The 27,972-nt window shown below is 46.3% G+C and overlaps 3 protein-coding genes across 6 annotated transcripts; 2 read left to right on the forward strand and 1 right to left on the reverse strand.

The window, feature by feature from the left end:
- The first annotated feature begins 994 nt into the window (after positions 1–994).
- On the forward strand, positions 995–14,569 carry LOC120703727 (putative transcription factor bHLH041). Its single transcript, XM_039987885.1, has 7 exons — positions 995–1,258; positions 1,370–1,471; positions 1,557–1,662; positions 1,851–1,865; positions 1,946–2,710; positions 2,801–3,193; positions 14,008–14,569. The coding sequence occupies exons 1-7, from the start codon at positions 1,125–1,127 to the stop codon at positions 14,131–14,133; spliced, it is 1,641 nt and encodes a 546-aa protein (XP_039843819.1). The 5' UTR covers positions 995–1,124; the 3' UTR covers positions 14,134–14,569.
- A 4,157-nt stretch (positions 14,570–18,726) lies between these two features.
- On the reverse strand, positions 18,727–22,916 carry LOC120703728 (histone deacetylase 2). The gene is made up of 13 exons (XM_039987886.1): positions 22,623–22,916; positions 22,469–22,524; positions 22,264–22,381; positions 22,094–22,156; positions 21,930–21,998; positions 21,661–21,827; positions 20,913–20,977; positions 20,785–20,831; positions 20,310–20,354; positions 20,184–20,234; positions 19,615–19,701; positions 19,142–19,229; positions 18,727–19,041 (listed from the first exon to the last, which is right to left on the reverse strand). The coding sequence occupies exons 1-13, from the start codon at positions 22,725–22,727 to the stop codon at positions 18,947–18,949; spliced, it is 1,056 nt and encodes a 351-aa protein (XP_039843820.1). The 5' UTR covers positions 22,728–22,916; the 3' UTR covers positions 18,727–18,946.
- A 1,281-nt stretch (positions 22,917–24,197) lies between these two features.
- Positions 24,198–27,789, forward strand: LOC120703730. 4 transcript variants are annotated; one of them, XR_005687202.1, is made up of 9 exons: positions 24,198–24,372; positions 24,450–24,581; positions 25,145–25,353; positions 25,924–26,067; positions 26,226–26,440; positions 26,511–26,581; positions 26,666–26,749; positions 27,187–27,353; positions 27,468–27,789. XR_005687202.1 is itself a non-coding variant. In XM_039987890.1 (9 exons), the coding sequence occupies exons 1-8, from the start codon at positions 24,291–24,293 to the stop codon at positions 27,313–27,315; spliced, it is 1,086 nt and encodes a 361-aa protein (XP_039843824.1). In that variant the 5' UTR covers positions 24,201–24,290; the 3' UTR covers positions 27,316–27,353; positions 27,468–27,789. The 4 variants fall into 4 exon arrangements, 2 of the variants coding, with proteins under 2 accessions (XP_039843824.1, XP_039843823.1); XM_039987890.1 differs by having other exon boundaries at positions 24,201–24,372; positions 26,666–26,769; XR_005687200.1 differs by having other exon boundaries at positions 24,200–24,372; positions 26,511–26,749.
- The last annotated feature ends 183 nt before the right edge of the window (positions 27,790–27,972 follow it).

The following is a 27,972-nucleotide window of genomic DNA, read 5'->3' on the forward strand; positions in this document are numbered from 1 at the left end:
TTCATCCGGAGTACATCGCCGTAGTTCTGGTTTAAAAATTGAAAGATCTCTTTCCGATAGCACCGTCAATCCTATAGCACAAACATGGACGGGCTAGCTATTATTTGCTGATTGAGATGTATCGTGTTAAAGGCATGATTAGCTGAACTGTGTCTGGATCATACTAATTAACATCTCCGCATGATGATGATGTGATGATAAACGCCAATTGGTTCCTAGTGGCTCTACTTGGGATACTGACATGCAGGTAGTTTTTCAGTTTCTTGAAATTATATATATAAAAAAAAAACGTGACCGGGGAGGGAAGAAGCCCCCACCGTGAAGCAAACCGGCTTCTGGTTCAAAAAAAAAACAAACCCCGGCTTTTCCAGCTAGGCCCAAAGTTCAATTTTCTTTTTTAATAATATTGTTCAGTTGGTAAGAAGTACTCCTTCCATTTTAAAATGTAGGTCGTTTTGACTTTTATAAATTCATATATTTTGCTATATATATCTAGACATATATTATATCTAGATGCATAACAAACACTATGAATCTTGAAAAGCCAAAACGATCTATATTTTAGAACGGAGGGAGTATGAGAGCATGTTAACGGAGTATGAGAGCATGTTAACTCATGACATACTAAGTTTTTAAATGTACAATCTAAAGAAGTGAAGTTACATGCAAATACGGAAATTATAGAAGTTACCCTGCTTTCTCACGTCATATGGTCACATCACCTAACCTATCATCGGAGAAATATTTGTTATCTTAAAAATATACATAACGTACTTTTTTAACCATGTTGTATTTGAACTTTGAAGTGTGAAATAAGCTAGAAATTAAGATGGGCTATAGGGGATAAATTAAACCCTATGCAAAGCTTGAGTGACTTCAAATTTTAACATTTATCTCTTTCTCCTCCAGAATCAAATTTCCTCCTTTTCTTGTCCTTTTTGGCGACCCTTTTTGTACGTTTCAAACGACCCTCTCTGTCACCTACTCCGCCGGTCCGCCCCCCTTCCTCCTCCGTTCTCCCGCCATGGCCGCACACATGCGCTGAGCTCAAGGTACATATACAGAGGCTCCGGCATGGCGCCTCGGCCTCCCAAGATGAGAGGGACACCCGCGCCGCTCCGCCCATGGACGCCATCTTCTCGCTCGCCGCGGGGCCCCGGGCGCGCGTCCTGGAGCGCGCGGCGACCCGCATCCCAGGCTGCCTCTACATCTGCCTCTGGGCGCCGGTGATCGCCGGCGGCCAGCTCGTCCCTCCCAGGTACGCACGGCACGTGCTCCCATCTATCTCCGGCCATGGCGTTCCTCCATCCCTTGATCGAGCTCTTTGATTTGCCCCGATCGACGACGGCGTGCGTGTTCGAATGGGCAGCCATTTGCGCTGCGTGGACGCGTGGATCGGCGGCGGCGGCGGCGGCCGTGCACGGGAGGTGTTCGAGGCGTACCGGCGCGCGTTCTGCGCCGCCGTGAGCGGGTAAGGGCGCATCGCGACTCCATTTTCGACCCTCGGAACTCTCCAGCTCGCTCGATTTGTTGTCTCTGACGGCCGGCGCGTACAGCTGCGTGCCGGGGTGGGCGTACAAGGACGGCCGCGCGTACATGGAGCTGCGGCAGCCGGACTTGACGGCGGCGGCGTCGCTGCAGGTGCAGGATCAGCTCTACCATGTCAGTACTCATCAGCAGACGCGCCGCCTCATCCTCCTCCATTCAAAATATTTGAAAAAAATTGGATCAAAAAAATGTTTGATAAGTTTGGATCGAAAAACGTTTGATAAGTTTGTCTGAATTAATACTGCTTGACGCTGATTGCTGGCTGACATTTCTACGCTACTGTTCTTGTTGCAACGAACCAGGAAGCCGGCACGAAGGTACGTACGTTTCCCGATCGTTGGTGGTGAGCTGCATTGGTTGCATAAATGGAGATGGCTGATCGACGCGGTGGGTGCAGACGGCGGTGTTCATGGGCTGCGAGCGCGGCGAGATCGAGGTCGGGCTGTCGGACACCGAGGCAGCGGCGGTGGCGGGCCACGTGCAGCAGTCGCTGATGGAGGAGCTCATGCAGCTGGCGCCGGCGGCGGTGCCTTCGTCGTCGCCGTCCTCCCTGCCGTCCCTCTCCATCGGGAGCCCCGAGTACTCGTCGCTGCTCATCCGCTCGATGGCCGCCGCCGCCGAGCCGTCCTCCTCGCAAGAATGGCAGCCGCTGCTGCACCCGGCGGCGGTGCAGCTGCCCGGCTTGCTCCCGCCGGCGTACGGCCCGCCGCAGTTCCTGGGGTCCGAGGCCGAGGACGCGGCCATCGCGGAGGCAATGCTCGCGGTCATCTCCTCCTCCGCGCCGCTGCCACCGCCGGCGGCGTTCACCGACGCGCCTCCGTGGCTCGCCCGGCACCGCGCGCAGCGGTGGTCGCCGCGGCGCCGGGCGGGGGCGTTCCGGGCGTACAGCGCCGCGCTCTCGCCGAGGGCGCCGCCGCGGCCGGGCGCGCCGGGGCAGAGGATGGCCAAGACGGCCATCGCGCTCATGCTCATCGTGCACGCGCGCCACCAGGAGGAGGACGCCGCCGCCGCCGCCACCGCCGCCGCGCAGCCGCCCCCGGCGCCGGCGCCGCCGCAGCACACCAGCAGCCAGCTCCACCACATGATCTCGGAGCGGCGGCGCCGCGAGCGGCTCAACGAGAGCTTCCAGACTCTCAGATCCCTGCTCCCTCCCGGATCAAAGGTACAATACAACTAACCCAGCCAAAGATATCATCAACATTTCTCATCACAAACATTGGCAATCGTGATCGATCGATTGTTTAATTTGCAGAAGGACAAGGCCACGGTTCTCGCGAGCACGACGGAGTACATGCACAAGCTGATCGCCGACTTGTCGGAGCTCGAGAAGAGGAACCGGGAGCTCGAGGCGCAGCTTGGCCTGCTGCCCCTCGAGACCCAGCAGCTAGCCGGGAGCGGCGACGACTCGTCGGAGAGGGTAGTGCGAGTCGACGTGACCGCCGGCGCGTCGACGTCCGCCGGCGGTGGTCAGGCTCAGGTGGTGAGCATTCGGGTGGCGGTGCGCGCGGAGTGCGACCTGTCGGAGGTGGTGGTCGCCACGCTCGCCGGGATCAAGAACACGGGGCGCTTCGCGGTGGTGACCGTCGATGCGCGGCAACAACGGAGCAGCGGCCATGCGCAAGTCAGCATCACATTGCGGGTCGAGGTATGGACTACGCCACGCTATATTTAATTACCCTTTTAAGATTATTATTATTAAGCCTTTTGAAATAATATATATAAGTTTTTTTGAAAAATAAATAAATCGGTTTATGAATTCGGTCGTGTCAGAATTTCAATTGCATGAGCCGGTTTTTATGACGTAGATTGATTTTGGACTGATTTACAGTTTGTATAGTCAAAACGACATCATATGATTTTTGCATTTCTAATTGTTATAATTTTACAATTTTTTTGGTCTTATCTAAAGACTTCCAACCCAGTTCAGCTATTATGATGACTTCGATTAAACATTGAAATATATGCACGAGTACCACGCGACGTGGCACAACATGATGCCACGACGCCATCCTACGTGGACAAGCCATACATGTATAGAAGGGATGGAAAATTGATGTCCTTGACCTAGCTTGGAAAAATCTTTGAAATGTCCCAGGTACAAATCCGTAGAGTATCTTTAAAGAATGTGGAAGAGAAAAAAAAAACAAAAGACGTTTAAAGAATCTTGACTAGTCTTCCATGACATGTCGTAATAAAAGCCGTGGACCGTACTGGTCAAATTGGTAGGAGTTATCTTTGGTCCCTTTGAATTGGTTCGAGAAGACTGACTCCATCACTAGTATTGACCAACTAAGTACATAGCATAGTTGAATATACCACTTTTTTTTTTCTTTTCCTTTCAAGCATACTGCACTTGAACTTGAATTGCGCCCATGTTGGTTCCAACTTCCAACTAATTGAGGGACCGAAGCCGACGACCAGAGGGGGTGAATGGGAGTCGATCAAAAATTTCTTCGAAATTCGAATTGTCGGCCTATATCCCAAAACCACCGCAAACCCTCGAACCTAGGTCAGCGAGAATAGCTATGAACGAGCTATCTTGAAGCAAAAGACCCGTTAGTCCCGAGGCCGACGCCCGTGTCTCAACGACTTGGCGTCTTCAACCGCCGTCCGCCTCCTTGGTTTTGTGGCGCAAACCAAGAAACCCGTCTTCCGTCGCCGCTTGCGCCTTCGATCCAGGAGTGGACGCCACAGCTGCCGCCCGGTCCGAACTCCGGTCCCGGCTGCCCTTCACCGCCGTCCACCGCATGGTCCATCGGCCACAGCACATCCACGACAGCTCCCCGTCGACACTCGACGCCCGTGTACCTGCAATCCAAAGACCAAGCGCACGATCACACCGCACGGTTGACAATTCACTCATCACAAGTAGGATAGAGTACTCTCGTTCCTCAATCTCCCCCTTGATGAGTGCATTGTCAACACACCACAAACGAACCAAGAGAAGTGAAACCAGAAAAGAACAAAGAAGCACAAGCAAGTGACGAAAAGCTCAGAAAGGCAGGAACAGTCACTTACTCAAGCAAAAATCGATCCTCTAAGATAAGGGCAAAGGCTCGACGCAATCGATCAAAAGCCAAAACATGACTCCTCAAAGAAAGAGGTAACGCTCGACGCAGTCATGCAAGAAGCAGAGGGAAAACGAGGAAAACCAGGAGCCAAGAACAAAGCAGAAACTCCTTAAGCAAAGCTTTTCCTTCTCACAAGTGCAGCTCTCCCAAAATGATGCACTCTCAAGGCCCTGTGCACAACAAGTTTTTCAAAAATCAAACAAGTCTCCCCCTTGTTCGATCACTTCTCTCAAAATTCTCCCCCTTATTGGCACATGCACACATCAAGTCTAAAAAGACCTAAAGCTCCCCCTGAAGTAGAGACTCCCCCTGAACAGATGCTATGCAATGAATGCAATGCAGGAGGTGTAAGTGAAAGCATTCAGTGATACAAGGATATGAACAACATCTAGTTACAAACACGTGTGCATCCATAAACAAGACTTGCATCTAGCTCAACAGGGTATATCAAATCAGTCTAGAGCTAGGCAAGTTCAGTTTAGGAGAAATAAAAGCATCACCCATGATCTAGCACTAACAAGTAGGGAATGGAAAGCAGTGCTAATCATACTCATACAGGTGATCCAAACTCAGCCAAAAACAAGTTGTTAACATTCATTTTTCAATCAATTTTATATCAAGCAATTCTTAATGCCAGGGGTTGAAAGCTTGTCATGCTTCACTTAGCAACGAGGCCAAGCCTATGCCAAAAGACAATCAGAAGCTTAAAGCACTCGTTTCAGTCATGCACAGCCTCTCCCGGGTTCTCACAAGTGCAAAGTGAGCCGTCCCGAAAGCTCGATCAGTGCGACAAGCAATCCCACCTGAATCTTTTCAAACCATTTCGAGTGCAGTTCAAGCAATTTTATCAGATTTAGATCATTTCAAGTATGAATTACAGAACGAAAGGCTACACTAGCATGAATAAGATAGCAAAGCACATAAACACGCCCTAACATGCTAGTAGCCAAAACAGGGTGATCATGTTTTCAGATTTTCAAATCAAAAAAGCTTAACTCAGATGATGTCATATACACAGTGGAGCAAACAATACAAGATCAAATTTATCAACTCACACTAGCAGGCACTAGAAGATCATAGCAATATATACAAGAATGCTAGTGCAAGTGAGACAATGCAAAATGCAAACATGTATAATGTATATGCACAATGCAACTACCAAAACTAGAAAACCAAGAGAAGCAAAAACAAGGACCTACAACGCTAACCAAACAAAAGTCAGCGATCAAAAGGGGTAACAAACCCCAAGCTCCCCTCGCAAGCGAGCAAAGGTGTCCTGCTCTAGCGGCTTGGTTAGAATATCTGCGGTTTGCCTCTCAGAAGGGACATGGATCAAGTCTATGTGTCCTCTCTCATGGTAATCTCACAGAAAATGGAATCTGATATCTATGTGTTTGGTTCTGGAGTGTAGGACAGGGTTCTTTGCAATGCTAATAGCGGACATGTTGTCTACAAAGATGGGAACCCTACCGAAACTCAAGCCATAATCCTGCAAGGTTTGTTTCATCCAAAGGATCTGGGAGCAGCAGCTAGCAGCGGCAACATACTCTGCTTCTGTGGAAGAAAGCGCTATGCTAGCCTGCTTGCGAGAGGACCAAGACACCAAAGATGTACCGAGAAATTGACAAGTGCCGGATGTCGACTTGCGATCCAACCGACACCCACCGAAATCGGCATCAGAAAAGCCCACCAAAACCAGAGAAGAATCCGTAGAATACCAAAGACCAAATTCAGGGGTGAATTTCAGATACCTGAAGATGCGTTTCACCACCTGCCTGTGGGAGGTGCGCGGCGAAGCCTGATACCGCGCGCAGAGGCAGACGCCGAACTGGATGTCCGGTCGCGTCGCCGTCAGGTACAGGAGAGAGCCGATCATGCTCCTGTACTCCTTAGCAAGTCACTCATGTCGAACTTCCGTAGCAAGTCTCTAGTGTACTTGGCTTGATGGACAAAAGTGCCCTGAGGAGTTTGCTTGATCTGCAGCCCGAGGAAGAACTGCAACTCACCCATCATGCTCATCTCGAACTCCATGGACATCTGCTCAGAAAACTTGGAGACAAGAGCGTGAGAAGAGCCACCAAAGATAATATCATCCACGTATATCTGAACTAAAAGAAAATCAGTGCCAGATCGCATGAGGAACAAAGTTTTATCAACACATCCCATTTTAAAGCCCTGAGCCAGCAAAAAGGTTTTCAATCTATCATACCAAGCTCTAGGTGCCTGTTTCAAACCGTAAAGAGCTTTCTGAAGTTTATAAACACGGTTTGAAAACTTGGGATTTTCGAAACCAGGGGGTTGCTTCACATAAACCTCTTCCTCGATAAGACCATTCAAGAAGGCAGATTTAACGTCCTTTTGGAAAACTTTAAAACCCTTGGAAGCAGCAAATGCAAGAAAGATTCGAATAGCATCCAAACGAGCAACAGGGGCAAAAGTCTCCTCAAAATCAATACCCTCTTTTTGGCAAAACCCCTGGGCAACAAGACGAGCCTTGTTTCGAACAACCATCCCATCCTCACCCTGCTTGTTTTTGAAAACCCACTTCATTCCGATGGGATTACAAGTAGGTGGAGGCTCGACTAAAACCCAAACTTGGTTTCTTTCAAAATTTTCAAGTTCCTCATGCATGGCATTGACCCAATTAGAATCAGAAAGAGTGTATCCAATATCTTTGGGCTCAAAAGAGGCAACAAATGCTGAATGAGCAAAGCCAGCGATTCTTGTTACCTTGGACCTGGTGACTCGCTCGTTGAGATCACCTAGCATCTGTTGAGGTGGATGGCGACGCTGAATGTGTCGAGGTGCTTCCCGTGTCGAAGTCGCCTCCTCCTCAACCAAAGCTGGTGCCTCCTCAGGTGCAGCTGGTGAATCCTGAGTCACCTCCTTGATCATCCCCCGGGAAGTAGACGTAGTCGGATCGGGGCCGTCATCATCGTCCGAGCTCGTGGCAGAGACGGCTGGGTCCACAGCACGCGTGGTAGCCTCAGCCTCGCCCTCCGCAGCTTCTTCCTCCTCATCTTCAAAGATGGAGGTGCCGAGCTCATTATCTCCTGCAACTTCAAAGACAGAAGAATTGCACGGTGCAGTCTCGTCGAAAGTGACTTCACAAGTCTCTCTGACGATGTTAGTATCAATAATCAGCACACGGTAAGCTCTAGAGTGAGAAGCATAACTGAGAAAAATACCGTCAGACGAGCGAGACTCAAACTTATCAAGATTTCCATCTTTCAGCACAAAGCACCGGCAACCGAAAACTCTGAGATGGTCAACACGGGGCTGGCGTCCAAACCACAACTCATAAGAAGTCCTGTGCATAAAAGCATGCAAGAAAATGCGGTTGGACACGTAACAAGCGGTGTTAACCGCCTCAGCCCAGTATTTGCGAGGAGTCCTATGCTCATCGAGCATCGTCCTCGCCATCTCAATCAGCGTCCGATTCTTCCGCTCTACAACTCCATTCTGTTGTGGAGTGTAGGGAGAAGAATACTGGTGTTCAAGACCTTGATCACTGCAAAAGGCGTCAAAACGAGCGTTTTTGAATTCTGTGTCATTGTCACTGCGGATCGCTCTCATGGATTGGGGTAACTCATTTTTCAACCTCAAGATCAAGTCTCGAACAAACTCGAAAGCCTCATCCTTGGTTCTCATGAAAAAGACCCAAGAATAGCGAGAAAAGTCGTCCACGATCACAAGAACGTACCACTTCCCACCAACAGACATCACCCGAGAAGGACCGACAGTGTCCATGTGTAGCAACTCTCCAGGGTGAGAGGTCATCACCTGATTAACAGGCGGATGTGAAGTGGCAATCATCTTCCCGTGGCGACACGGATGGCAAACAAGGTCCTTTTCAAACTTCAATTTGGGCAATCCTCGGATCAGGCCAAGTGAGCTCAGTCTCGACAACAAGTCAAAGCTCAAATGTCCAAGTCTCATATACCACTTCCACAGATCAGAAGAAGGACCAGCCATCAAGCAATGAGAAGGGCCAAAAGGAGTTCCAGAGAAGTCAACCAAGAAAACCTGATCGCGAGGTGTAATTCGGCAAACCAAATCTCCCTTGGAATCCAAAACACGCGAACAACCCTCCTTAAAGCGAACCTCAAACCCCTCATCAAGAAGTTGCGAAACAGAGAGCAAATTGAACCCAAGGTTCGAAACAAAGGCAACCTCTCTCAGGGTAAAGCGATCAGAAACTCGAACAGCGCCAAGTCCACGTACATTTCCTCTTCCATTATCCCCGAACACAATGTACTCCTTTGAGCGCATCGGGGTGAGGCTGGAGAACCATTTGTCATTTTCGGTCATGTGCCGCGAACAACCGGAGTCCATGATCCACCTGTTCTCCAAGCCTCCAACCTGCACATCAGTAGTGAGACAAAGGGTGAGCAAATGTCTCAACACTGGGGTTAGCAAAGTGAGAAGCAAACCAGTGTCGAGCCATTTGCTCTACAGAAGGGTTAGCACAACCAGACAAAGCGTATCCCCCGTCCCGTCTACCGCGTGACTGACGAACACCACCGCGAGGAAAACGTGGAGCCTCAAAACCTCCTCCAAAGCCTCGGTCCCGTGGTCCATAGCCGTACTGAAAACGACCAGAAACACGACCGGCAAGGCGACCACCCGCTGGAGCACGGTAACCACCACCGTCTCCCTGACCTCCACCTACACGACGCGCCCTAGCATCTTGCCTACCACCACGTCGAGAAGGACCATGCACCCGAGCAGAGTACATGTCCGTGTTCCGTCTCTCCTGCTCTCGCCTCACAGTCCGCTTCCTCCTGAAGCAAAACTCCTCCAGGTGACCTTCTCTGTCACAGAACTCGCAGTGGTACCTCACCTCACACTTGGGAGGTGGAGGCCTAGCCTGCGGACGGGGAGGAGCAGCCCTCTTCTTCTGGGCAACCTGGGCTGTGGCAGCAGGGAGCGTGTCGAGGGAATTCCTCATCTCATTGGGCTTTGGAACCCAAACCTGCTTCTGCGGAGGTGCTTTCGGTGGTTCTTTAAGCACACCATCCGCGGGGTCAACAAGCGAAGGCTGCGTGCTCGTGCTAGCAGTGTTTCCAGCAGACTTGCCAATCTTACCATACAACCTGTCAAAGTCTGACTTCGTGTATGTGTAACCAACCCCAAACCCATCACCACGCTTGAACTGCTTAATCATCATGCACAACTGCGTCTCACTGCTAGAAACCCAACTCAGAATCGCTCTAAGGTATGTGTTCTCATTCTCCAAGTTGGCTTTCTCAACCGCAAGCTTATCCAAATCAGAAATCAAACCAGGGCAAACAGAGCAGTCAATAGGTGGGCTAGACTCTACGACCTTAGTCTTTCCAAAATACTTGATCAAAGCGTTCTTCTCCTCTAGCTCCAACCTAAGCGTGGGACAAAGCTTATAAGCGCCAAGCAAAGCAGGCCTAGATCTAAGCTCCTCTAGTTCACAAACAACAGTAGCAAACTTGGACTGCAAAGAAGCTAGATCAGACTTAAAGATGGGACACTCATCGCATTCAAGCACATCACTAACAATGGGAGCGTCCTTGACAAGTTCAAGCTCATGCTTGGCCTTGGCTAGCTCGTGAGACACGTCAGAAAGCGAAGTCTTAGCAATATCTAAGTTCGCGACGTTCTCATCATGCTTGGCATGGAGAGCAACAAGATCATTCATGTGAGATATGCAGCCAGCGCACTCATCCTCACTAGATTTCTCCCTAGCACAAGCCAGCTCAGCCCTAAGCTTTCTATGCTCTCTAGCTGCTTCCTTAAGCAGCCTCTTCTGGTTATCGAGAGCGGCGTACAACTCCCTAACCTCTGTATCAAGCAGGTTGATGGTGGAGTTTACCTCTGAATCGCTCTCGGATCCAGGAGAAGAGCCAGAGTGCGTCGGTGTAGCATGTCCACCCGAAGACGCACGAGCACCATTGGCTTCGCCCGCCATGGTGCAGAAGCTCTTGCGCCGACCGGCCGCCAAGCAAAGGCCGATGAAGCCGGTGGCTTCCTTGTCCCGCTTCTTCTTCTTCTTGTCGTCGTCATCGGAGGTTGGTGAAGAAGAGCGGTCGGTGTCGGAGCTCTTGTCGAGGTCACTGAGCTGCGCCAGGAAAGCCTTCTCCCGCTTCTTGGCCTTGTACTGGAAGCGCTTCTTGAGCGACTCCTTGTCGAAGCGTCCTCCCCGGTCACGACTGCGGTGCTTGTGGCACCGACGCTACTTGTTGGAGCCTCCCTCGTCGCGGTCGCGGTGGCGGTAGTAGTCGAAGGAGTTGTTCTGGCCACCGCCGGACTTCTTGGGGTAATCGGCGATGAAGTGGTTCAGATCGCCGCAGTTGTAGCACCCGGGGTTCTTCTTCCTCTGCCTGTTGTGGTAGACGCGCTGGAACTTGTTGATGAGGAGGCACAAGTCGTCGTCGCCCAGCGTCTCTAGCTGCTCATCTGAAACAGAAGGCAAAGAGGCAAGAGAAAAGACAAGAGCAGAGTTAGCGTTAGAGCTCGATCCACCTGGGCCAGTCACAAGAGCGACGCTCTTGGAAGGAGGGGCACCATTGAGCTTGGCTCGTGTCTGGTTATCCACCTCCGTGGCCTTGAGCTTGCTGAAAAGCTCGTTCACGGTCAGAGTCTCATATCCTGCAGACTCAATGATCGTGTTCACCTTGAGATCCCACACAGAGCGGTCAAGTGCGTAGAGCAACTTGAGAGTCTTCTCGTGCTCTGTGTACTCAAGGGCACCAGCAAATCTGTTCACATTGACCTTGTTCACAATCGACTGAAAACGACTGAACATCAGGTCAATGCTCTCACCCGGCTCCTGTGTGAAGTTCTCGTACTCACGCCGGTGAGTCTCGAACAGTCTGGCCTTCATCTGAGGTGTACCCTCGTGGTAGTTCTCAAGGCACATCCAAATTTTGTGGGCTTCCTGAAAACCCTGGACGCGTGAGAACTCCGCACGAGAAACGCCAGCGAACAAGGCATTGACGGCCTTGGCGTTAGCCTCGAGCTGGGTCACCTGAAGAGGCGTGGTCCGAACAGCCAGCACCTCGTAAAGCTGGTTCTTGGTAATTTTCCAGACCTCGGCTCCCATGCTCTGCAAGAAGGCTCTCATGCGAACCTTCCAGTAGGCATAGTCCTCGCCGAAAAACACCGGGATCTTACCAAGACTCGCCATGGTCGCCAAGTGGTTTTCGAACCGGTTAAGGTACTGAAAACCTCAACCTGCTCTGATACCAATTGAGGGACCGAAGCCGGCGACCAGAGGGGGGGTGAATGGGAGCCGATCAAAAATTTCTTCGAAATTCGAATTGTCGGCCTATATCCCAAAACCACCGCAAACCCTCGAACCTAGGTCAGCGAGAATAGCCATGAACGAGCTATCTCGCAGCAAAAGACCCGGGTCGCAAAGGGGAAGCAAAAGCGAGAGAAACTTCTCAAATCGCAGCACAGCCCACACAGACCGGTCTGACCGGTGCTCTGGACCGGTCTGACCGGTCTCGCCCATCGGTCTGACTGGTCTCGTCCAGAAAACCCGCAAACAAACCTTCAAACCGCGGATTTTGAGCAAACGAAGTCCAAATCCAACCAAACTTGGTGGAAAGCTCCGTACCTACCCCGTGAACATATCCCCAGAAGATCTCGCTCAAAAGATTCACGGATCAAGAGAAATCGAGGAGAGATCAAAGAGGATTGGGGTTTTCTCAAGAACACAAAATTGCCAATTCGTGAGAACCCATAATTCCAGGGGGTTTAGCACTAGGCCATAAGCATAGGAATCATTCCAAAGAGTTCATCAAACCACGAAATCAAGGGCTCGAATCATCTAAACACGAATCATCCAAAAGAGAGGAAATCAAGAGCAAAACGCAAAGGAGAAGGGAGAGGACGAGTACTCAGCACACAAGGGTGAATCTCAATAGGAGTTCATTCATAAATTTCGGAGGAATTCACCTATACAAAGATAGAGCCATCCGCCCATCATCCACCCTCTAGAATTGAGAGATTAGCTATACCTAACCCTCTTTTGCGTTGGAGTCCTTGGCCCTAACCTAGAGCAGGGGCTGGGAGAAGGAAAACTCAGAGGAAACAAAAGACTCAAGCGACTCACCCACCCACGGGCTGGTGGGGGGTATTTATACCCGGCTGCTGCGGCCAGACCGGTCAGACCGGTCCAGGAGACCGGTCAGACCGGTCGGGTCTGCAGCAGCCCGCTGTACACCCTCGATCGACGGCGGAGCTTCTTTCTTCGACTCGAAGTATTTGCTACGATGCCGCCACGTCGACGAAGATCCGATCCGCGGTTTTAGAGGGTCCGCGAAACCCGGGTAGGTGGCCGGTTTTGAGAAAACCACCAAAACCTCACGCGCGTGAAGATTCCCGCCTCCACGCCGTGGCCCTAGACGCCGTTCCCGCCTCGGCCTTCTGACGGCCCTAGACGCCGCCCGACGCCCGTCACCTCCTCGCCCGCAGCAAGGCCCTAGACGCCGTCGACGCCCGTCGCCTCCGTCAGTCCCGAGACCGACGCCCGTCACCTCCACGACTTGGCGTCTTCAACCGCCGTCCGCCTCCTTGGTTTTGTGGCGCAAACCAAGAAACCCGCCTTCCGTCGTCGCTTGCGCCCTCGATCCAGGAGTGGACGCCACAGCTGCCGCCCGGTACGAGCTCCGGTCCCGGCTGCCCTTCACCGCCGTCCACCGCACGGTCCATCGGTCACAGCACCTCCACAGCAGCTCCCCGTCGACACTCGACGCCCGTGTACCTGCAATCCAAAGACCAAGCGCACGATCACATCGCACGGTTGACAATTCACTCATCACAAGTAGGATAGAGTACTCTCGTTCCTCACTAATAAAGTTTCAACGGCGAGTAGGGCGACTCTAACAACTAAACTAAGTTAAGTACTGTAATCTTCTTCATGCATTCTCTGATCCTCTCAACATGGAAGTCCATCAGTGACGTTCTCCTGAAGTAAAATACTTTCAGCAGGTATGGTCCTAGCTAAACGTTAGTTATAATTATTTGCCACTGAAAATTTTTAAAAATCCCATATTTACCATCAGCGTCTAACTGACATATGGGGCCCACCTATTGCTACTGACACTGCCACACCCACACCGGCGCTAACTGACATATGGGGCCCATTTACCTTATGCGTGCCTGACACATGTTTTCAGGATACCTTTATACCTAAGTGCACTTTATAATTAGTTTTTTTAGGGCAATTAGTTTTTGACGCTGTCATGCGCTGACAGCGACCCCTAATCACTCGTGATCAACAAGAGTTTTTGAAAAGTCTATCCATGTAGGAGTAGTGGCTAGAGATCGACGAACATGGTCAGAGTACTTGCTGCCTTGCTGGTGAAGCCGAGCTATTAACACCCACTTGTCAAATCTAACGCTGCAGGCTGGTGGTGACGACGAGCCCGACGAGACGTCCCTCAAGGAAGCTGTGGCGAAGGCTGTCGAGGATGCGGTGGCAAGGCCGCCGTCGCCGTCGCCATCGCCGCCGCCGCCGCAGTGGTCGCCGTAGGCTGTGGCCCGCCGCGCCGGAGCTTTTTCTTTTTTTCCTAGCTGAGCTAGCACATCAGTTTTGACCGGTCGGATCAGGGAGAAGCAGGGGAAGCACTAGCATTTAATTTGGTGGCAGTGGCCTGTCTGTTTGATTTTCCCTGTCTTGTGCATCTTTAGATAAGAATGATTGATTGGACTCTTTTGTTTCGGGTTTGTCAATTAATTAGGTCCGGAGTCAGGGGAGAGGTTAGTACAGACCGGGAGTGATTAGCCATCTTAGTCTTCAGGATCATTAATGTTAGTTTTTGTTGTTTGTGGTGAAGTAAAATTTTCCTTTGCGCATGTGCCCTCATGTGGTGAAGAAAAATCATTGTCCTTCTAGTGACCTTCATGAATCTCAAAGCAGATACAACAGTGAATGACCTGAGAGGATATACCCTTAATGGGAAAGTTAATTTTTCTTCCATGTAAATGCTCAGTATTGTAATGTTTTGCTTTACTTATGCTAAAACCATGTTTTGCACCTTCATTTTAAGCAAAAGCTACAACCCTTATCAGGAAAAGGTAAAAATAAGGAAGTAAAAAAAATGAATTCTACAGTAATTTTTCATATAAATTACTTACAAAAAAGGATTGGGCTCCTGCAAATCGTATGGAATTCCTACCGAATGAACGTGTTCTATAGGTATTTTGAAGAAATCTAGCAAGACGTTCAACATCATATATATCACAGGAATTTCTCACGTATCAATCATTGGGGATAGCTGCATTATCTCCACAACTCCAAACAAGAACCATGTAGATAACCTGTGTTATTCCTTACAGTTGAAAATTAACATTGATGGATCCAAATAAAAACCATGCGAGATAATATTTTTATTAATTATTTTGTCCACAAATAGTTTAAATTTGATGCTTTTGATGAAAAAAATTTGTACAACTAAAAATATTATTGTTTAAAACATGTTCCATGTAGCATCCATTGTAATGGGCTATCCGACAGCCAAATAATTATACTTAAGCATGGTTAAGAAAGAACCACTCCAATTGTATAGTAAGAATCAAATATGATGATATATGATAGTTAAGTAGGATCAAACTCTAATTATAATAAGAATATAATAAAATGATGATACATGGAATGGTCAAGTAGTTTTTGTTTACTCTCAAAAGGCACTCTAATAGCACAGTAAGGTGATGATATATGAAATCGTTAAGTAGTATCAAATGTTGTTATCTATTTATTGTGAGAACATATATAGTAAGGTGATGATATAATTTAGACCAACCATTGACTCAGGGGCGGATCTAGCGATGGGTCAGGAGGGGCTTGAGCGCCTCCTACCGCTGAAAATTCCATGGAGCCCTCCCTAAGCCCCTCCTACAAATTTGAGAGAATGGAGGAAGAGGAGGATGGAGGAGGAAGAAGAGGAGGAGAGCCCCTCCTAGGCTCAATCCTGCCTTCGCCACTGCATTGACTCTAAAGGTGATAATTACATGATGAGATGATAATGCATGCAATGGTTATGTTGGTTTATTATGAAGCCATAAAACAAGTGTTTATGTGAGTTATTTCCTATTTATCACATCTAATTATCCATGGTAGAAAAGTACATCACATCTGACACATTTGCCCATTGCTCACCGAAAGGCTAAATAGTCACTACCTATCCAATGCTTGAGCAAAATAGCCTTTCAAAGTTGCTAAACGACCGATTAAATAGGACCGGCTAGCCATTCTGTAGCATTTGAATGGCCGTTTTAGACGAAATTGTGTTTTCAAAATATGACTAGTTCACCGAATGGTTCGTACCTCTGGGCTTTCTCTTATTAATACAATGGACAGCTCTCCTGCCGGTTCCATTTCAATAATATTTCCATTTCACCGTTTGGCAGCAGCGCCGCATAAATGCGACGTCCTAGCGTCTCCGCGCAATCCTTCTTTCTTCCCTCGTGATGACACAAGCCGGAAGATGAACTCGTGGTGGAAGCTGCCACTCGATACGCGGATACTTCGCAAAACTCAGGTACCGATATCGGATACCGTATCAGATACCCGTATTCCACGGATACTCTCGGATACGTATCTCGTAAGTATCAGACTATTTATGTATTTTCAAATAATAAAAATAAATCGGATACTCGTGGGATACCTGTGGATACCTGTCCGATACCTTCAAACCCTAACAACACCACTCAATCGCTTCATATAAAGGTCCTCCGTTCAGCTGTGTCACCCTCTCATCCCCACTCGCGCAGCCGCAGGCCTGCAGCAGCCTCGCACGGCTCCCTTGCTGTCCCCGCCGCTCGGCCACCCGCCCACGCCTCCTCCTGCTCCTTCCCCGCTGCTCATCGCTCCCTTGCCGTCACCGCCGCCCGGCCACCCGCCCGTGCCTCCTCCTGCTCCTTCCCCATTGCTCGTTGCTCCCTTGCCGTCACCTCCGCCCGCCCACCCGTCCATGCCTCCTACTGCTCCAACGGCTGCGCGGCCTGTCCAGACAGAGGCCCGCACATCTGTTAAAGCACTATTTAGGGTGGTGCTGCGCTGCTGGAGCTCGCCGCTGGCGGGCCGCCACGGCCGCCGGAGCGCGCCTCTAGACGGCCCGCGCGGCCGCTAGAGAGGGAGAGAATGAGCCGCGGCCGCCGGAGTTGGCCGCTACACAGAGAAAGAGAGAGAGAGTGCCGGAGGTTGGGGAAGAAGATAACCCTATTCGTGGAACAGACGAACAGGTAAGATAAGATTGGTTCTTTTTTCCTTTGCCTCTTTCTTTTTCTAATAATTATAGAACATATGAATATATGAGTTTATGATGTATTATAGTCCCTGGAACTTCTATTTTCTCACATTCTAGTTCCTAAAACTTTTATTTATTTTTATATATATTGACGTATCCCCGTATCCTTATTTTTGAAAAAATGACGTATCGGAATATCCCCATATCGCGTACCGGTATCCGTATTCGCGTATCGGGACAAGATAAACTCGCATCCACATCGTCGTCCAAAGTCTCTGTGGAAGTCTTTCTTCCAGCCACTTCGCAGTTACTTTCACCGGAAAACCAACAAGCCAAGACTGAAAAGCACTGCGGAAAGTGACGGTCAGCATCGACCATGGCGATTGGCGACCAATGGAGCCAGGCGTCGCCTGCCCCCTCTTAAGCAGCAGTTCCAGGCACTAACCAGGCGTCTTCGACGAAGACGTCCTCCGCCGCGCGCCTCCGTCCGTCACCGGCCGGCGGCGACGACCTTGACGCTGCCAATGCGCGCGTGGTAAAAAATCTACCGACGGTGACCGGTGACCGGCGACCGCTGATGTTTTCCTTTTCACCTCCTCCTGCCGGCATTCGATCGCTCGCTCCACAGTTTATTCGAAGCAGAAAGCGCGTTGCGTTAAAAGTAAAAAGGACACGAGAAGCTGCAGACCACGCACGGCATCTGAAGACGTTGCCGGTACGGTAACAACCAACACCTGCTTTTACTGCGCGTGAGGTTCCCGTGCAGTCACTGCACCCGCAGTGTCTGCCATTGACACGTGGGCCCCACGGCATATGGGCCCACACGTCAGCGGCATTCACTGCACGGGAACTTCGTCCTTTTACTGCAGAAAGGGACTGGGATTTGGGTTGGGGAGAGCAGTCCTCTCTCCTTATCAGCTGCCAATTAACCTTCAAGAAATGCTCATGCAGTCATGTACATTGGCACTGTTCAGAAATGCTATCCATCGACCATCGTGGCATGGCCACAGAAGTTCATCCGATCCAAGATCACATATACATTCAGTCATCGACGAACAAAAGAATGGATGGAGCACAAGCTCCTGACTGTCCAGCAAAATAAAGCTGCAAACTAAATGTCATCGGGGACACGAGTATTTTCAGCTCTAAGCGCACACCTGAAAAGGCTTAAACAACTATCCTCGTTCCCAATTTGAAGTACATTAAGTGAATGGCCAAATCTTTTTCTCATCAGTTTAAACATTATTGGTAGAATTGTTCAGCGCATGTAACTCAATATGATATATAGGAGGACCAAATGTTTTGAGTTCAAATCCTTGGGGGCACAATTAAATAAAATAATTGCAGACGTCTCATATTTCAATAAATTTACAGTTCTCAGGACTGGTGATCATTAATATAGGCATATAGCACTTTTTATCTATAAAAGGTGCACCCTGCTTAATTGTATAAGCGTGATAAACAATAGAGCATAAACAATTTTCGCTACAAAAGTTGCACCCTGCTTCTATTGACCACTAACCAATCTATGATTTTCCTCCGTGGTCTCATCCAACTAGTCTATGAAACACAAACTGGGACTCTTTCATAGACTACAGACTACAATGTCCAACAGAACTTAAGCCAACAGGCAACAGCAGCAGGTTCAGCATGATGGATCTGTAGCTTGGCCAGGTGCTATCATACTTCGGCTGTGCAATTTACCGCTAGCACAATCTGAAAAGTACCATGTACCATGCATACCTCTCTATATATACAGTTTTTAAAGCGATATGGAGAACTTTATTGTCTCGTGCCTAATTAGTTAGATATATGGCCTCATACTAATGTACAATTGCTGAGTATAGGTAACCATCTCTTATCTGTGCCAACTCTTCTGCCAAACTGATAGTAGTCTGCTTTTCTGAAATGCTTTATACGCATTGATTACTTGACTTCACATAGTGAAGATTTAAGAAGGCCCCATGTTATGTACAAACCTTTTCTATGGCATATATGTCATCCATCACAATAAAAGTACTATACACTTTTATTCACATGACATATACATCAGGGAGATGTGTGCTTTTACCATAAACACTCATCACAAGTTCTTGCTCAACCCAGCTGGTTGCCTAGTTCTATCAAGTTTTTATTCGAGAGATTGATGATCGAGTCAGCAATTACTCGAGCGCTTGACTTCATGTAGCCTCCTGATAACATCGCAAAATGGTTATTGTGCACAGGAATATGGCATTAGCAGATTTGCGACGAGTAGGACAAACTACGAAAAATGAGGCAGAAGTATTTCACCTGATGTCAGCATGAGGAGTGGAATGTTTTGATCTTTCGCGAATCTAAACACCTTTTCATCTCTGGTAACCACGCCCTCAGGACTTATCTGCAAAACATGTCAAATTCAGCAGCTTTATGCCAACTAATGCACGGTAAGGAAGCAAAATAAGATTGTGTTGCAATGTTTTCAGTATTTCTGCTTGCAAGAATGATAAAACCTAGGCCTCTAGGCATAGCACAAATTCCAGCTTATTAGGTAACTACTGAAATCATGGATATGGTTTCTGCATATCTTTTGGAGGAAACAGGAGGAGCTCTCCCTACTGGCTATATCTTAAGAAAAGAAAGAGGAGATTTTACAAAAAAGAGAAAGCAAATATTACAAGAAAGAGTGTATCCGTTCAAATATTTTCCTGCTATTGCATAATTACATTGGAGGTAGCTTCGGTGGCTTGTGCTTGTGAAGATAAGAGTTTATAGGAGAAAAGTACCTCCAATTTGCCCAATGGATCACCATCCAGAATGTCTGTTCCAGCATTGTAAACAATCAGTTGGGGCTGAAATCTACTTTTGGATACCTGCAAACAATATGTTCCAAGAGGAACTGTGAATAACAAGTTTGTTAAAAACAAGCATAATATAAACAATAATGAATTATTCTAGGTTCAACAAGTCTGGAAAAATATAGAGAAAGCAAAGTTCCAATATCACTGCATTGGCATTACAGAGAAGAGTGCACCCCAGATGTAGTGTGCATGATAATTTCTTAGAAGGTAATATAAGATACTATTTATGTTCACTCAACCTATGTAGAAGGAACCACATTTTACACTGTTTCAAGCCTCTTGCTAAGCTGAATATATACATGCAACAAATATATAGCATCATCGATAGATGCACTTAATCAAAATCACAAGTTAAAATGATACAATAAAAAACACTCCATGCTCACTTTGAAATTTGGGATCTATTCCATGCAAAGATGACACTTCAAGGTATTATCTGGTACCCAGTATAAATATTTCTTTTTACAGCCAATTTTGCAGGTATGTAAATGTACCTCAAGGGCGTTGTCAAGTTGCTCCAAGTATTCATCTGTTTTTGTCCCGCTCTATAATGCACAATCACTTAATGAGAAATTCAACTCAAAGTTAAAGTACATGACAGGTTGCAAGATGAAACTTACAACTAATTCAACTTTTTGATCGATGTATTGCTTAGCAGTGAAATCCTGAAATGGATCAAAGTAAGTTTACAAAGAAACAAAGAATCAAGAACATATCTGGTATCAAACAAGATGGAATGATAAATATGAAGTAATGTGTCTATAACGCACTAATGTGAAGAGTTGCCAGTGGTAGTATAAGACAGTGGGAATCCATTGCAGTATAGGATGGAACTGCTGTTTTTTCAATTTCGATTTGTGAACAATTACTTCATCTAAATGGATGAACAATATAGTTTGTTCCAAAAGATGATCATGCATTTAGGGTTTCACACTAAAACTTGTGTTCAAGAAGTGACAAGAAAGTTACATAAGTAATCTCTACATCACTGTATTTCATAATGGTAATATATAAGACCACCACGAATAATAAAAAGAAAATAATAGTTTGATATACTACAGGTGTCTAAGGAGTGCCCAAGATGAAGACTCTTACAAAGGGATAAATTCCAGCATTGTACATGTCCAAAATGTAAACCCTTCCTGTGAGTGATAAGTGATAAGCTGGTATCATACTGATAAATATAATGAGCTGAAAATCCACAGATAATTAAAAGTATGTACCATCATTAGCAAAATCTTTTTCATGCCCATTTCCTTGGTGAGCATCCAGGTCTATGATCAATACACTGCAGATGTTTGAAAGGGAAGTTCAGTTTGTTCTGTATAGCTAAGTGCACACCCTTGCATTTGACTGAAAGCAAATATAAATTGCATAACAACCAACTGCCTGGAGGATGCCTTCAAGCATTGCACTATTCTAGGACGAAAGATGGATTAACATCATGGAACGGATTACTATTTTAGACACTCACGCGGTCCCCACCATAACACAACTTTGACTACTAATTTTACTACCATGGATTGACAAAGCATTACCAATATGAAACTACCTTTGGAAAATTCTACTTATACCATATGTAGATGTTCAAATTGATTATCAAAGTTCTAATATGTTGACCGCATGTAACCCAAAATGACATTCTTGTGTTACTGGAGGGAGTATATGCACAATGTGCGGTCATTCATGTGGTGTTGGTCCCTTAAGTTGGTTGTGGAGCTGAGTGGGTTTCTCTCTTTTTATTGCTGTGCTAAGCTACATGCCACAGAGTATGTAGTGGCCCTGTATCTTTGCGCTTTGAGGACCGTCTCAAAGCAGCGTCACTGTTATCAATGCTAATCTTAGTGAAACACTTACAAAGGAAAATACTCGAAAATGTGCAGTCAAGCATACAATAAGGGATCACAGTCTGACAAACTAAGGAAGACATAGGTTATATAGCTACAAGTCTTCCTGTAAAGGGTTTATTACCTTGAAATGTTTAGACGGACAAAAGCAAACTGGATGCAGAGAGAGATGTCAGCATACACACAAAATCCACCCCCTTCCTCTGCCGAACAATGGTGAAATCCTCCACCAACATTAATGGACCATCCTCTCTCAAGTGCAAGTTTGGCTGACAGAATGGACCCACCCACCTGTGGAGAGAGGAAAACAATTTATCATGCTTCCTTGCTACTCAAATTATAGATCTGGGCTCTGCAAATAATCTAGAAGAGCAAAAATTCACAATGCATCACCTGCTTCCGGAACGGGTATAGTAGCTTTTTATGCACGATCCAGTTAGGGACAAGCGACACAGGAGGGACCTAAGATATCAAACATCCATCAGTCACTAGCCGACCGAAATACACAATTCAGCACCAATCAGGCCAATTCCTCTACTTATCAAAAAAATCAGTACCTCTACAATGGAGGCAACTCTGTAGCTGCTTTTGAGGCTGTTCAGATACGCCTCCGTGTGCACCTGGTTAATAAGCAAAGCCGTGCAAGGGGCTCAGAAGTCGGAACAGATGCAGTACGAAGCCTGAACCAGGTGAAACACTGATAAGATTCTTGATGTATCCGGCCTACCACTAGCAAATCCTCCTTGCAGGCTTCCAACGGCTCCACGAGCTTTCTCTTCTCCAGGTGCCCTTCCCGGGTGAGGTACCTGCAGATGCGGCCCCATTTGGCGGACTCAAACGGGTGCCTGCACAAGGGGTTGCACGCGCGCACTGTCAATCGTCAGAGGCATGTGAATGCCGATGCGGGCGGGCAGGCGGGGAAGGCGGCTCACAGCTTCTCGAGCCCGAGGAAGGAGATGTCGTAGGCCGGCGAGTAGACCACCGGCGCCTGCGAGGAAACAACGCGATTGATCGAGACACAGGAACGCGGTCCTGGAAGGCGGGGGTGAGGGGGGAAAAAAAGGGGGGGGGGCGCCCGCGACCAACCTTGGAGGAGGGCACGTCGAGGTAGAGCTTGCTGGAGAGGATGCGTTTCTGGCGCAGGGGCTCCCCGGCCGGGGCCGCCGGCGAGGAGGAGGAGGAGGCGGCCATCCGCCGCCAGGCCAGCGGGAGAGGGAGGCGGGGAAGGAGAGGGGTGGGCGAGGAGCCGAATCGTCGCGGCGCGCCGCGCGGCCTACGCCTCCCGCCGGAGAATCTTGGCCGCGGCTGTGGCTGGCGCGCGCGTGACGCGGGAGAGAGGAACAGCGGTTGCGGTGCCGGGAGCCCCGTCGGGGGGATTCGGCGCTGACGTCACTGCACCATTTGAGGGGGGCGGGTCCCGTCTTCCCCGATTAACTGTGCAATATTTTTACTATATAAAAAAAACTGTGCAATATTTTTCATCCAAGCACTATCTGTCTCCAATTTGTGTACTACTTAATTTCAAATTGTAAGTCGGTCTGACTTTTTTTAGAATCAAAACTATAGAAAAGATTACAAAAAATTTATAGCAACAAATAAATATACTATAAAATTACACTTAATGGAGAATTAAATTATATTTATTTGGTATTATAAATATTAGTATTTTATTGTATAAATTTAGTCTCTTGAAATGATTTACAATTTGGAATGAACGGAGTAAATGTTCTCTTTGTCTCTAAATACCACTCCGGTATACCTTTACTTTTCCAAATTTTTCATGTTTAAATAGCACTGTGAAATAGTATATTATGACTGATATTTAATGCTTCCTTAATTCTCAATTCTATGTAGTTTCTCTCTAATATGTTATCATCTCTCTTACACAGCTAGATTTGTCAAACAACTGTGAACAAAAGAGTATATATACCGGTGTAGAAGGAACTAGCAATGACTACAATGGTTAGCGATTTCAGTCTTGTACAAAACTTTTAGCTGCGAATTGACAATATTAATTTGGTATATAACTCTTAGCATGATTGGAAAAGAAATAATGTACTAAAAAACAATGCTCATGGTTGAGGCGGTAACGTGAGTGTAAGTTTAGGCAGCAAGGCGTGCTATGGAGGCTACCGAAGTAAGTACCGCATATTACGAATTACAATAAATTTAATTACGCTTGAGTAAACAACTAAACACTTACTAATACATAATAAAATATTTTCTTTAAGAGTTTAGAGCGAGAGATTGAGAGAAAAAATACATGATGCAAGAGAAAAATGTGAAACTTACTTGATGGCATATGAACGCTTTACATAAAGAAGTACTCTCAGTTTAAAATTGTAATTCATTTCAATTTTTTTAGAGAGTCAAACTATTTTTATGTTTACCTAAAATTATAGATGAGATTAAAAAATTATGAAACCAAATAAATATACTATAAAAATATATTTAGTAAAGAATTTAATAATATTTATTTGATATTATAAATATTAAATTTTTATTATATAAATTTGATCAAACTTGAAATATTTTGATTTAATAAATTAAAATAAATTACAGTTTGAAACGGAGCAAGTAGAAAGCTAGGCTGCCTTTCAGGGACGAAGCCCGACCAACGGATAACAAAATACAAGGAGGACAAAAATGCTATTTCTACGGAACTAACGGCGTCTAGCTGCAATACGCTCATCATTTGCCCACCGCCGCCGCCGACGAGACGGGGGCCTCTGCCGCCGCTGTTCCTCCGCCTCCATGGCGACCCCGAGGCCCCGAATCCGCGCCGTCCCCCTCCGCCCGCTGCTCCTCTTCCTCCTCGTCCCGCTCATCTACTCCGGTACGAATCCCTCCTCTCCTGTCCTCCAATTCCCCTCACAATGTGGACCGCTCCCCTGACGATCCGATCCATGCCAGTGTCCAGGCTGCACCCGTGGTCTCCGGAGAAGGGCGTGTGCCTGCCACCTCCCACCGCGCCGAAGCGGCCTGACCACCTCGTGCTCGGCCCCGCTGCCGGACAGGGCCGCCACGACCGCCTCCAGTGCCACGGTTATTTCCCTCTCTGGACGGCAAGCTCCATTTATGCTGAATGTAGCTGTCCCTGTAGAAGCAAGTCAGATCATTGTTTCTAGCCGTATAGGCGGAGGATTGCTTCGAAAATTGAGGAGCAGGCAGACCAATATCATTGTGGCAGAGCTGGGATTTTTGTGATGGGCGTATATATAGATTTAACATGATAGAAAAATGTGAAAAGTACATGATAGAAAAGTAAAATTATTATGAACCATAAGCATTTAACTCAGTGAGTCGTCATGCGCTGGGACAAGTTATTATACCATCTTTACCGATTTTTTATTATGAAATATATTATTTCTTGAATTAAGAATGAGAGTGTATTACACAAGCAACAATTCTGATGCATTGTTTTGAACACCATGTTTCGGATAAATCTAGAATGTTGCTATTTTAGTTAGATCTCTGACATTAGTAAAGAAAAATTAATAGTTGTATGTGATGTTCTTTATCGTCGTTTTATAGTGGTAGGTTGTCTTCTGGCTATGTCCAATCAATACTCCATTTTATATGACTGATGATTTATTTCCTTTGCTCAGGACTTACAGCTCTGAATAATATTGGCATATCAAGTGACAGGAACTATTCTGGAGAACAAATTTCTTTTGTTACTGTATTCACAACCTACGGTTCTGTTCCAGATGGGGATGGCAAAGTTCCATCTGACACTGTAACTGTCGGAAACCATTCTTATAGCAAGATCGAAAGATCCCTGGCCATTCTGAACACTTTCACCAATTTCATAAAGGTAACTCTTCCTTTTCTTTAAGTTTGTGCAGATTGTGATTATTGATAGCCACAGCCAGTAGGTTAACACCATCACTATGATAGCTCGAATCATTTCTTTCTTGTGAATAATAGGATTGCAAGACGCCCCATGTATTAGAATTGCAATTGGATTTGTACCCCCATCCTTGTTTTTTGTGATAGCCTATAACCAGTGTTTGAACTAAGTCGAGTCTTGTGTTATTGCATGTTGAGATTGATTGATTGATTGATTGATAGCAAACACTCCCATTTATTAGAGTTACTAACAAGTGGTAGTTTCATCCTCTTGCTGTGATTGTTTCCTTTTTGTATGGCAGAAAAAAAATGAAAGTAATGTAACCATGAGTTACTTGATTCAGATACTAACATCACTATCATAACCCTTTCTAGATACTATATATGTGTTCATGCTGTTGTTACCTGTACAGAAAAACAAATATCTTTGTTGCATCTAATTTGGAACTTATAATGTATACAGTGCCACATTATTTCCAACAACAATAGTAATGTTGGTTGTTTAAAACCTGATCCTATCTGTAGAACCCTGCAGGTGTCAATGCCAAGAAGCAATGTGATCATAGTGACTGATCCTGATTCAAAATTTTCAGTAAATCAAGGGAGTGCTACACTATTGCCTATTGAAGGAAATTATTCTCGGGGAAATTTGATGCTTCAAAGAATCAAGTCCTACATTGTAAGTCTATTCGCTTCATTTGAATAAATGCCTTCGGTTTTCTGCATATGCTTTCTCAAAGCTACTTATGTTATCCACATTATACTGTCTTCTCATCATCTTTATGCATTATTTTCTACTGGTAAGTTGTATGCTTATATATCTTGTCCTCATATCAGGCATTTCTGGAGCAAAGGCTTGTGGAATTTGATAGGGTGGAAAGGTTCAATCATTTTGTTTTAACTGATTCTGATATAGCAGTGGTTGACGATCTTGGACATATATTCAAAAAATATCCCCATTGTCATCTGGCTCTTACCTTTCGTAACAATAAAGGTCAACCTTTGAACTCTGGGTTTGTTGCAATAAAAGGCACGAGGGATGGCATCACTAAGTAAGTTGACAGCTAGGCAATTGTATCATAAAAAGCTGGCAAACTCTATTAACCTCTCCTTTTTTTTCAGAGCAGTGGAATTCTTCAAACAAGTCCTTAAAGCTTACAGCTTAAAATATATGAAGGCTTCTCGAATGCTTGGTGACCAATTAGCATTGGCGTGGGTTGTGAAGTCTCATCTACCATCGGCTTTAAGAAAATTTTCTAAGCATGAAATATTTACAGGTGAAGTTAATGGAGCATCTGTTCTCTTCTTGCCTTGTGCTGTTTATAACTGGACTCCACCTGAGGGTGCTGGACAGTTTCATGGTATGCCCTTGGATGTTAAGGTACAACATTTTTCATACTTATTAGGACCTTATTTTTTATCAATGCTGTTCCCTTTCTCTTCGTGGAATTTATTTTTGGTCAAACATTAATAGAAAAGACTGTTTCTTCAGGCTCTTTGTTACTTGTGATACAAGGACAAGCATGAAAGATAGGAAACTTGGTTTCGTCGTTTTTTTCCCATTAAACTATGGCATTAAAGTTTGATAAAATTTATTGATACTGTAATAATACTGTGTTTTTTTGTTAAGCTATGCTCTCTTATTAATAAGCACTTTGTCAGTTGTGCGCATGCGAAATCTTGGGTGGGTCTCCCAGGATTAGGCGATTAGTATAATCTAATAAATTTGAAAGTTGTGTATTCTTGTATATGTCTCTTAACTGTGACATCCAGATTAATTCTTGGCACTCATTTTCAGGTTATCCATTTCAAAGGTTCAAGGAAACGTTTGATGCTTGAGGCATGGAATTTCTACAACTCAACCTCTAAGTTATCTGATATGATGTGCCTAATCTTGAGAAGTGGAAGGACAAAATATGACTTCTAACGTTTGGTTCAAATTTAGCACGTTAATTAACACACATGGTACTCTCTCTCTCTCTCTCTCTCTCTCTCTCTCTCTCTCTCTCTCTCTCCCTCCAAACCTGACTGCTGTCCTCCAGTGTGAAATGTTTTGCTGACAAGTTTCTCTTCTTGCAGTTGATCCTAGTATCCTGCTCAAAGGCGGTGTTGTATGTGCAGTCCACACAGAACCATACACAAATCGCTGAGCATGACAATGGAAGAATTCATATCGGAGTACAATGGAAGGAGTATCATTCTGAATGTAACGATGTAAAGTTGCAGGGGTTGTAAAATTGGCGTAAAACTGTGGATGGCTCCTAGCGTAGCAACTATATAGGGGTCACCTTTGTTCTTTGGTGCATTCTTGTCCGTAGAACATGTACCATATGGTTCCCCACTTCCCATCACAATACACCATCACTTATATACGTGCTAAAGTTTTGAGTCTTGCCTAAAATTTAGTCCATCCATTAGTAATCCGGTTTGGAATCCCATTAGTACTCCCAACCGTTTGGATGGACTCTAGTGCAAAAGTGCACTTTGAAGCATGAACACATGTGATTTTCACCACCGGAAGTTACTAGTAAAATTTGGGGCAGTTTGCTTCCGGTAAAATTGAGGCTTCTATGCTACCCGTAGC

The sequence above is a fragment of the Panicum virgatum genome, chromosome 4K (genome assembly GCF_016808335.1).
Source record: "Panicum virgatum strain AP13 chromosome 4K, P.virgatum_v5, whole genome shotgun sequence".
NCBI lineage: Eukaryota > Viridiplantae > Streptophyta > Magnoliopsida > Poales > Poaceae > Panicum > Panicum virgatum.

Coding starts and splice junctions, on each gene's coding strand:
- LOC120703730 (XM_039987889.1), top strand. CDS start 24,291: ATGGCGACCCCGAGGCCCCGAATCCGCGCCGTCCCCCTCCGCCCGCTG. Junction 26,068..26,225: donor AAAGAATCAAGTCCTACATT/GTAAGTCTATTC, acceptor TCCTCATATCAG/GCATTTCTGGAGCAAAGGCT. Junction 26,770..27,186: donor GTATGCCCTTGGATGTTAAG/GTACAACATTTT, acceptor ACTCATTTTCAG/GTTATCCATTTCAAAGGTTC.
- LOC120703728 (XM_039987886.1), bottom strand. CDS start 22,727: ATGGCCGCCTCCTCCTCCTCCTCGCCGGCGGCCCCGGCCGGGGAGCCC. Junction 20,235..20,309: donor ATCAAAAAGTTGAATTAGTT/GTAAGTTTCATC, acceptor TGTGCATTATAG/AGCGGGACAAAAACAGATGA. Junction 19,702..20,183: donor AACTTGACAACGCCCTTGAG/GTACATTTACAT, acceptor TATTGTTTGCAG/GTATCCAAAAGTAGATTTCA.
- LOC120703727 (XM_039987885.1), top strand. CDS start 1,125: ATGGACGCCATCTTCTCGCTCGCCGCGGGGCCCCGGGCGCGCGTCCTG. Junction 1,259..1,369: donor GGCCAGCTCGTCCCTCCCAG/GTACGCACGGCA, acceptor TCGAATGGGCAG/CCATTTGCGCTGCGTGGACG. Junction 3,194..14,007: donor GCATCACATTGCGGGTCGAG/GTATGGACTACG, acceptor CTAACGCTGCAG/GCTGGTGGTGACGACGAGCC.